The sequence below is a fragment of the Xenopus tropicalis genome, chromosome 9, assembly GCF_000004195.4.
Source record: "Xenopus tropicalis strain Nigerian chromosome 9, UCB_Xtro_10.0, whole genome shotgun sequence".
NCBI classification, from domain to species: domain Eukaryota; kingdom Metazoa; phylum Chordata; class Amphibia; order Anura; family Pipidae; genus Xenopus; species Xenopus tropicalis.
Window position 1 is genome coordinate 88,918,996 of NC_030685.2, and position 10,735 is coordinate 88,929,730.

The following is a 10,735-nucleotide window of genomic DNA, read 5'->3' on the forward strand; positions in this document are numbered from 1 at the left end:
AGGGGCCAATAGCAGGGGGCAGTAGTTGGGCAGTAGAAGGGGCCAATAGCAGGGGGCAGTAGTTGGGCAGTAGAAGGGGCCAATAGCAGGGGGGCAGTAGTTGGGCAGTAGAAGAGGGCCAATAGCAGGAGGGCAGTAGTTGGGCAGTAGAAGGGGCCAATAGCAGGGGGCAGTAGAAGGGGCCAATAGCAGGGGGCAGTAGAAGGGGCCAATAGCAGGGGGCAGTAAAGGGCAGTAGAGGGGGCCAATAGCAAGGGGGGCAGTAGTTGGGCAGTAGAGGGGGCCAATAGGCAGGGGGCAGCAGTTGGGCACGTAGAGGCCAATAAGCAGGGGGCAGTAGTTGGGGCAGCAGTAGGGGACCAATAGCAGGGTGAGCAGTAAGTTGGGCAGTAGAAGGGCCAATAGGCAGGGGGCAGTAGTTGGGCAAGTAGAAGGGGCCAAATAGCAGGGGGCAGTAGCCTTGGGCAGTAGAAGGGCCAATAGCAGGAGGCAGTAGTTGGCAGTAGAAGGGGCCAATAGCAGGGGGCAGTAGTTGGGCAGTAGAAGGGGCCAATAGCAGGGGGCAGTAGTTGGGCAGTAGAAGGGGCCAATAGCAGGAGCAGTAGTTGGCAGTAGAAGGGGCCAATAGCAGGGGGCAGTAGTTGGGCAGTAGAAGGGGCAATAGGCAGGGGGGCAAGTAGTTGGGGCAGTAGAAGGGGGCCAATAGCAAGGGGCAGTAGGGGCAGTAAGGGCAATAGCAGGGGGCAGTAATTGGGCAGCAGTAGGGCCAATAGCAGGGGGCAGTAATTGGGCAGCAGTAGGGGCCAATAGCAGGGGGGCAGTAGTTGGGCAGCAGTAGGGGCCAATAGCAGGGGGCAGTAGTTGGCAGCAGTAGGGGCCAATAGCAGGGGGCAGTAGTTGGGCAGTAGAAGGGGCCAATAGCAGGGGGCAGTAGTTGGGCAGTAGAAGGGGCCAATAGCAGGGGGCAGTAATTGGGCAGCAGTAGGGGCCAATAGCAGGGGGCAGTAGTTGGGCAGTAGCTGGGGCCATGGAACCTGGGGGTAAGGGGAGTGGCTTAGGCAGAACAGGGCGGGGCAACAACACACCTGGTTGGCATCTCTGTATTCCCATTGGGCAATGCCCTAGCAACCAGGTACAGCAGCTGATGATGATGATGAACATACACGTAAAAGGGGATAAATTAAAAGATGACCAATTGCAAAAACCCTTAGAATATCACTGTCTACTTCGCACTAAAAGTTAACTTTCCCTTTAATATCTGGGAGACTAAAGACTAATCGGCACCAGGAATGTGAAGTGGGAGGGGCTAGACATGTGGGAGGGGTTAGACATGTGGGAGGGGCTAGACATGTGGGTGGTCTTCAGCAGGTAAATAGTTCCATGGGGGGGGGGTATGTAAAGGTACGCGGGGGTGGGCCAAAGTACTGTTTATTTGCATGATGCATAACAGTGGGCGGAGCAATAAGCTGGGGGTACCTACCCCGGGGGTGGGGTGACTGGGGCAGGTTTATAGAGGTAGAAGTTCCGGTGTGGGCTGCGCGGTAAATAAAAGACTACATTTCCCAGGAAGCCGTGCGGCGGGTCCCAGTGCGCAGGCGCAGACAGACGTGGCAGAGAGAGATGGCTCCTGCCGGGCGCTGCTGCTGGGAGAGGAAGATGCTGCTGTCGCTGCTGCTCCTGGTGAGTCTGTGGGGGGGCAAACTTACTGCAACTTACACCCCCGGGAGCTGCCATAATATCCCTGTTACCCCCCAACTTACCCTTTCCAACTTGTATTTACTGCCCAGTGTCCCTTCAACTGCCCCCCCCGGCTCCTCATCTACCCCCTTATACACAAGAACCTGTAAAGTACCCCCACCCCATCTACCTACCCCCTGCTACACTGTTTTACCCCCAGACCAAGGCACCCATGAGCAGGACCTGCAGAGTACCCCAAATTACCCCCACCCAGCAACTTGCCCCTACCCCCCAGCAACTTGCCCCTACCCCATGCAACTTGCCCCTACCCCATGCAACTTGCCCCTACCCCCCAGCAACTTGCCCCTACCCCCCAGCAACTTGCCCCTACCCCCATGCAACTTGCCCCTACCCCATGCAACTTGCCCCTACCCCCCAGCAACTTGCCCCTACCCCCCAGCAACTTGCCCCTACCCCATGCAACAACTTGCCCCTACCCCCCAACAACTTGCTCCTACCCCCAGCAACTTGCCCCTACCCCCCAACAACTTGCCCCTACCCCCCAACAACTTGCCCCTACCCCATGCAACTTGCCCCTACCCATGCAACTTGCCCCTACCCCCCAACAACTTGCCCCTACCCCCGAACAACTTGCCCCTACCCCCCAACAACTTGCCCCTACCCCCCAACAACTTGCCCCTACCCCATGCAACTTGCCCCTACCCCCCAACAACTTGCCCCTACCCCCCAACAACTTGCCCCTACCCCATGCAACTTGCCCCTACCCCATGCAACTTGCCCCTACCCCCAAGCAACTTGCCCCTACCCCCAAGCAACTTGCCTCTCAACCAGACGTACCCACTCAGAGTGTACCTGGGGCCCCGTTTTCCTGCCCAGGCCTGCCCGACTGATGTTTGGGGGGCCCCTGTAGCCCATACTTTGGGGGCCCAGAACAATTCCATAATTCATATTTATTCTCAATTACAGCATAAAAAGTTAGAAAGTGTGAAACCCGTCCCCCCTGTTGCGCGTGTGGCCCTTATCCCATTGGCAGCCCCCCAGCTTTGTGCCCGGCTCATTGGTTCTTACAGTTCTTGTTGGGATCAGTTGGCCAGAGCGTTCCTGGGTTGGCCACATTGGCCACATTGGCCCTTGCCTTCTGTGAGTGCAGAGTTGCAGTTGCTTTCACTTTTCTTTTGTGGTTGCTAGAGACGGTAGCCTTAGCAACTAAAAACTATGTGGATTAGGGGTCTTGGGATCTGCATAAATTATTATTCATTTAATCATTTGTCTTTCTGTTTGTCTTCTATATCAGCCTGGCACTGGGACCTCTGCTTTGTTGTTAGGGTTAGTGCACCTAGCAACCATGCAGTTGTATAACTGAAGCTTCCTATTGGATAACTGTTGTCCTTTAGCGTGTGTATATTTTGATTGGCTAATGATGTGTTTGGGTTTATCTGCTTCTGGGAATGTTGCTCTTACCCCCCCCCCCCCCCCCATAGTTGAGCTCGGAGCCCCCCCTGCCCAGTGTCTAGGGATGAGCCAGTTGTGTCCCTTGTAGGAAGGAAATGTAGTTTCCTGTTAGCAGCTGTACATGGAGCCTGATCCCCAGCACCCCCCCCGGGTATTAATAATCTCCTGCCCCCCCCCCCCCCGGGTATTAATAATCTCCTGCCCCCCCTGGGCAGCTCGGGATTAATGGAAAATAAGCTTTTTATGTTGTATTTACCCCGGGCCCCTGACATTAGAGGGTGGGGCCCCCTGGCACACATTTTTCTGTGTGTAACAGTCATATATGGGCACCCTGCAACTCCCAGCAGCCTCTGATAGATGGGCAACCTGCAACTCCCAGCAGCCTCTGATAGATGGGCACCCTGCAACTCCCAGCAGCCTCTGATAGATGGGCACCCTGCAACTCCCAGCAGCCTCTGATAGATGGGCACCCTGCAACTCCCAGCAGCCTCTGATAGATGGGCACCCTGCAACTCCCAGCAGCCTCTGATAGATGGGCACCCTGCAACTCCCAGCAGCCCCTGATAGATGGGCACCCTGCAACTCCCAGCAGCCTCTGATAGATGGGCACCCTGCAACTCCCAGCAGCCTCTGGTAGATGGGCACCCTGCAACTCCCAGCAGCCCCTGATAGATGGGCAACCTGCAACTCCCAGCAGCCCCTGATATATGGGCACCCTGCAACTCCCAGCAGCCTCTGATAGATGGGCACCCTGCAACTCCCAGCAGCCCCTGATAGATGGGCAACCTGCAACTCCCAGCAGCCTCTGATAGATGGGCACCCTGCAACTCCCAGCAGCCCCTGATAGATGGGCAACCTGCAACTCCCAGCAGCCCCTGATAGATGGGCAACCTGCAACTCCCAGCAGCCTCTGATATCCCCTGACCATTTGAATAATATTGATTGGATGAGGGATTTGGGCCTCATATAAATCCAACTGCTCCCGTGCCTTAGGCCTATGGCATTGTGGGAGATAGCTGGGGGGGGGTAAATACCTAAAGAAATTGCCCCCACCAAGCCCTGTAGGATGAGCAGCGTTGATGGGGTTAAACCTGCCCCCCCCCCCCAAATACTTTGCCTCCCCCCCCCTGCTCATTCCCCAAGAGGTTTATTGCTATAAATCTGGGTTAGGCCCAGTAAAGCTGCAGCCCATAATGCACTGGGGTATTACCCTGCTCCTCTCCTGCCCCCTCCCCTGTGCCCCCCCCCAGTGTGTATCTAGGGATGTCAGCAGTCATAAACCTTCCTGTGCCTTCCAGGCATTACTCTTAACTCTTTACTTGCTGGTCAGGCTATGTAACCCCCCAGGGGTAGCCACTGGCTAAATGTTGCCCCCTGATTATTTGATAAAGGATGCTGGGAGTTGTAGTCTGCTCTGTAGGGGGTAATAAGGAATCTTGGAGGGGCTCATCCTGGTGTTTATATAGAGTGTTGGGGAATGGGGAGTGTGGGTAACAAACTGACCAACTGCATTAGTGGTTCCAGTGGCTGAATTCAGCAGGGGCCATAGGGCTGCTGTACACTGTGAATCATACAGCAGCCACATGGGGCTACAAGCATGCTGGGAAGTTTGTGTGGCTTTAGTCCATTGGTTGCTGGGGGTTGCCATTGCTTCGCGCCCTCTTGTCTCATACGTGTCACTCGCGTGTCTGTCGCCCCGCCTCCTTATCTTGCCCATCGCTTCCCAGTAACTCCCAGACCCTCTAACTACAACTCCCAGTACCCTGGAAAGGCAGCGCCCCACTAAAATGCCGTTTTATCTGCTTCAGTTTCCCACAATGCAGCATTTTTTCCCAGAATGCCAGTGCCATTAAACTGAAAGCTGTATCTGTCTCCTACTGTTGTGTGCACTGCTGATCCTGACTACTGAAACAAAGTAGCAGCACTCCTGCAGCCGGGCTCAGGCGAGAGTCACGGAGGTTTGGCTGCTGCTACATTGTCTCACTCATTGGTCGTAATGAATGGACATTGCTTGAGGTTACATTTTCCTTCATTATACAGGATGTTATATTTGGTTTTACTTCCCCTTTACCCTTTCCACCGCACCTAACCCTGTGCAAACGGGCGGGGCCGCAAATATTGCTTTGGGGGTTTAACCAGGATGTGTGAGCCAAACCAACTGGTGCAACAGGATTGGCCGAGAGTTCAGGGGTAACGTGTGGCCCCTGGGGAAAGTTGTATCAGGAGTCAGAACCAGCAGTGCAGGGAAGGGAAAGGGACAGACACAGTGACAGTTACACATAACTATAAACCCAGTGAGAATGAGGAATGAATGGGTATTGGGGAGTTGTATCAGGAGTCAGAACCAGCAGTGCAGGGAAGGGAAAGGGACAGACACAGTGACAGTTACACATAACTATAAACCCAGTGAGAATGAGGAATGAATGGATATTGGGGAGTTGTATCAGGAGTCAGAACCAGCAGTGCAGGGAAGGGAAAGGGACAGACACAGTGACAGTTACACATAACTATAAACCCAGTGAGAATGAGGGATGAATGGATATTGGGGAGTTGTATCAGGAGTCAGAACCAGCAGTGCAGGGAAGGGAAAGGGACAGACACAGTGACAGTTACACATAACTATAAACCCAGTGAGAATGAGGAATGAATGGATATTGGGGAGTTGTATCAGGAGTCAGAACCAGCAGTGCAGAGAAGGGAAAGGGACAGACACAGTGACAGTTACACATAACTATAAACCCAGTGAGAATGAGGAATGAATGGATATTGGGGAGTTGTATCAGGAGTCAGAACCAGCAGTGCAGGGAAGGGAAAGGGACAGACACAGTGACAGTTACACATAACTATAAACCCAGTGAGAATGAGGAATGAATGGATATTGGGGAGTTGTATCAGGAGTCAGAACCAGCAGTGCAGAGAAGGGAAAGGGACAGACACAGTGACAGTTACACATAACTATAAACCCAGTGAGAATGAGGAATGAATGGGTATTGGGGAGTTGTATCAGGAGTCAGAACCAGCAGTGCAGGGAAGGGAAAGGGACAGACACAGTGACAGTTACACATAACTATAAACCCAGTGAGAATGAGGAATGAATGGATATTGGGGAGTTGTATCAGGAGTCAGAACCAGCAGTGCAGAGAAGGGAATGAGGAATGAATGGATATTGGGGAGTTGTATCAGGAGTCAGAACCAGCAGTGCAGAGAAGGGAATGAGGAATGAATGGATATTGGGGAGTTGTATCAGGAGTCAGAACCAGCAGTGCAGAGAAGGGAATGAGGAATGAATGGATATTGGGGAGTTGTATCAGGAGTCAGAACCAGCAGTGCAGAGAAGGGAATGAGGAATGAATGGATATTGGGGAGTTGTATCAGGAGTCAGAACCAGCAGTGCAGGGAAGGGAAAGGGACAGACACAGTGACAGTTACACATAACTATAAACCCAGTGAGAATGAGGAATGAATGGGTATTGGGGAGTTGTATCAGGAGTCAGAACCAGCAGTGCAGGGAAGGGAAAGGGACAGACACAGTGACAGTTACACATAACTATAAACCCAGTGAGAATGAGGAATGAATGGATATTGGGGAGTTGTATCAGGAGTCAGAACCAGCAGTGCAGGGAAGGGAAAGGGACAGACACAGTGACAGTTACACATAACTATAAACCCAGTGAGAATGAGGGATGAATGGATATTGGGGAGTTGTATCAGGAGTCAGAACCAGCAGTGCAGGGAAGAGAATGAGGAATGAATGGATATTGGGGAGTTGTATCAGGAGTCAGAACCAGCAGTGCAGAGAAGAGAATGAGGAATGAATGGATATTGGGGAGTTCATTAGGCAGATAAACAAAAGTTTTTGGGTGGAGTTGCCCTTTAATCGCACAGACAGGGGTATATAGGAATATACATATCAGTTGATCAGTTCCTTATTATTGTGCCAATAAATTGCTTTATGACTCAGACTGGCGTTTCCCTGGCAGAGCCGGCTGTGCCACGGGGGTACCTGCGGGCTGAGATACCCGGGGGCAGATTTTCATGAGACGTTTGATGAATCAGCGCTGTGAGGGCCTCGCTGTGAGCGCCAGATGCAGTGTTAGTGGGGCACCCACTCGGGCAGCCAATCAGCAGCCGCCTTTATTCTCCCTGCACCCCTGGAGGAGAGTGGATCCCTGATTGCTCGTCCCCTGAGCTTTCCCTCGTCCCCCAATCAGCTCTCTGTGTCGCTCTGTGATTCCCTTCCCTTATGGCAGAGACAGTGATTTAGAATAAAGGGGAAGTTAACCCTTATATTAATCCCTGGTCTTTACAGATAAAAATAATACAAGTAATGGCAGGTATAGTGTTGGGGGCAGTAGGGTAGGGAGGTGACAGTGGGGCAGGAGGGGGTCAGTAGGGCAGTTGTGGGGCAGGAGGGGGTCAGTAGGGCAGTTGTGGGGCAGGAGGGGGTCAGTAGGGCAGTTGTGGGGCAGGAGGGGTCAGTAGGGCAGTTGTGGGGCAGGAGGGGGTCAGTAGGGCAGTTGTGGGGCAGGAGGGGGGCAGTAGGGCAGGGAGGTGAGAGTGGGGCAGGAGGGTGACAATAGGGCAGTTGTGGGGCAGGAGGGGGTCAGTAGGGCAGTTGCGGGGCAGGAGGGGGTCAGTAGGGCAGTTGCGGGGCAGGAGGGTGGCAGTGGGGCAGGAGGGTGACAGTGGGCCAGGAGGGGGTCAGTAGGGCAGTTGTGGGGCAGGAGGGTGGCAGTGGGGCAGGAGGGTGGCCGGGGGTGTGACAGTGGGGCAGTAGGGGGGTAGTAGGGCAGTTGTAGGGCAGGGGAGTGGCAGTGGGGCAGGAGGGGGGCAGTAGGGTAGGGGGGTAACCAGATATGAATTACTGCCCCAGTAGAAATCCTTAATGCCCTTTCCTTCCTCTCTTCCAGATTATCTGCCCCTCGTGCCTCATCTCCATTAAGATTTCCCCCCTCATTGAGAAAATCGATGACCACAAAGACTTCAAGAAGCTTCTGCGCACGAGGAACAATGTGCTGGTTCTGTACTCAAAGTCAGGTGAGCACTGGGGGGGCCGGGGGGGGCTCTAACAGTAGGAAATCAATAATTACCGATAGATAGAAGAGTTTGGCTTATGAGCTTACATTCTAGGAACAAGATACAGATCAGCTTCACTGAGATTTGGGGGCTCTGAGAAGGTTTTGGGGTGGCAGTGATTCTCTAGTTACACCTAGCAAGGGAAGGGAGAGGCTTGGGATGGGGGGGTATCTGGGGGGGGGGGATATGAGGCGCAGGGGCTGGCGCTCCCCGAAACTCTTTGCTGTTCTGAATTGTTGAAAGGAAATGTTAGAGAGACAGAAATTGAGAATTGGCCGTTTCCCCTTCAGCTTTGTGTTTCAGTTCTGCCAGATGCGACTCAGTAACAGACGGGGGGGGGGGGGGGGGGTTGTTCCTTCCCTCTGTGGGGCATCAGCAGCCTGGGTGGGGCAAGTGTCATTAGTGTTACAGGGTATTGGGAAAAAAGCTTGGATGTATTGAAGGGGGGGGTAGGTTTCTTAAGTATGTTATAGAATGGCCAATTCTAAGCATCTTTTCAATTGGTCGTCATTATTTATTTTTTATAGTGTTTGAATTATTTGCCACCTTCTGTCTCTTTGCAGCTTTCAAATGGGGGTCACTGACCCCGGCAGCCAAACCCTATTGCTCTGTGAGGCTCCAGTTTTATTGTTATTGTTACATTATATAACTTATTTTTCTATTCAGCCCCCTCTCCTATTCATATACCGGTCTTTCATCCAAACCTCTCCCTGGTTGCTAAGGTAGCTTGGGCCCTAGCAACCAAATAGCCGCTGAACAGAAACTGAAATAACTAAAAAATGGGAGAAAGAGTGGCAGTGGGGGGCACAGAGGGCCGGGGGGGGCACAGAGGGCCAGGGGGGTGGCACAGAGGGCCAGGGGGGGGCACAGAGTGTTACCCAACGGTATCTGATCTTTATGTTTGCAGCCTCGGCAGCGGAGCAGCAGCTCAAATTCCTGTCCAACATCGCTCAGGACGTTAAGGGGAGGGCGACTGTGTCATGGATCGACTGTGGGTGAGTGGGGAATAGATTTCCTAATGTCGGGGGCTCTGTCCCTCTGTCTGTCCCTCTGTCTGTCCCTCTGTCTGTCCCTCTGTCTGTCCCTCTGTCTGTCTGTCCCTCTGTCTGTCTGTCCCTCTGTCTGTCCCTCTGTCTGTCCCTCTGTCTGTCCCTCTGTCTGTCCCTCTGTCTGTCCCTCTGTCTGTCCCTCTGTCTGTCTGTCCCTCTGTCTGTCTGTCCCTCTGTCTGTCCCTCTGTCTGTCTGTCCCTCTGTCTGTCTGTCCCTCTGTCTGTCTGTCCCTCTGTCTGTCTGTCCCTCTGTCTGTCTGTCCCTCTGTCTGTCTGTCCCTCTGTCTGTCCCTCTGTCTGTCCCTCTGTCTGTCCCTCTGTCTGTCCCTCTGTCTGTCTGTCCCTCTGTCTGTCTGTCCCTCTGTCTGTCTGTCCCTCTGTCTGTCTGTCCCTCCTGTCTGTCCCTCTGTCTGTCTGTCCCTCTGTCTGTCCCTCTGTCTGTCCCTCTGTCTGTCTGTCTGTCCCTCTGTCTGTCTGTCCCTCTGTCTGTCTGTCCCTCTGTCTGTCTGTCCCTCTGTCTGTCTGTCCCTCTGTCTGTCTGTCCCTCTGTCTGTCTGTCCCTCTGTCTGTCTGTCCCTCTGTCTGTCTGTCCCTCTGTCTGTCTGTCCCTCTGTCTGTCTGTCCCTCTGTCTGTCCCTCTGTCTGTCCCTCTGTCTGTCCCTCTTCTGTCTGTCCCTCCCTCTGTCTGTCCCTCCCTCTGTCTGTCCCTCCCTCTGTCTGTCCCTCCCTCTGTCTGTCCCTCCCTCTGTCTGTCCCTCCCTCTGTCTGTCCCTCCCTCTGTCTGTCCCTCCCTCTGTCTGTCCCTCCCTCTGTCTGTCCCTCCCTCTGTCTGTCCCTCCCTCTGTCTGTCCCTCCCTCTTGTCTGTCCCTCCCTCTGTCTGTCCCTCCCTCTGTCTGTCCCTCCCTCTGTCTGTCCCTCCCTCTGTCTGTCCCTCCCTCTGTCTGTCCCTCCCTCTGTCTGTCCCTCCCTCTGTTGTCTGTCCCTCCCTCTGTCTGTCTGTCCCTCGTCTGTCCCTCTGTCTGTCTGTCCCTCTGTCTGTCTGTCCCTCTGTCTGTCTGTCCCTCTGTCTGTCTGTCCCTCTGTCTGTCTCTCTCTCTCTCTGTCTGTCTGTCTCTCTCTCTGTCTGTCTGTCCCTCTCTCTCTCTCTCTCTGTCTGTCTGTCCCTCTCTCTCTCTCTCTCTGTCTGTCTGTCCCTCTCTCTCTCTCTCTCTGTCTGTCTGTCCCTCTCTCTCTCTCTCTCTGTCTGTCTGTCCCTCTCTCTCTCTCTCTGTCTGTCTGTCCCTCTCTCTCTCTCTGTCTCTGTCCCTCTCTCTCTGTCTGTCTGTCCCTCTCTCTCTCTCTGTCTGTCTGTCCCTCTCTCTCTCTGTCTGTCTGTCCCTCTCTCTCTCTGTCTGTCTGTCCCTCTCTCTCTCTGTCTGTCTGTCCCTCTCTCTCTCTGTCTGTCTGTCCCTCTCTCTCT

General features: G+C 53.8%; 1 protein-coding gene across 1 annotated transcript in view; it reads left to right on the forward strand.

Moving 5' to 3' along the window:
• The first annotated feature begins 1,588 nt into the window (after positions 1–1,588).
• Positions 1,589–10,735, forward strand: part of pdia5 (protein disulfide isomerase family A member 5) — a 29,926-nt gene continuing 20,779 nt past the window's right edge. Inside the window, 3 exon segments of the mRNA NM_001017340.2 lie at positions 1,589–1,680; positions 8,061–8,187; positions 9,134–9,221. Of these exon segments, the coding sequence (NP_001017340.1) occupies positions 1,621–1,680; positions 8,061–8,187; positions 9,134–9,221 (275 nt within the window). The 5' untranslated portion in view covers positions 1,589–1,620.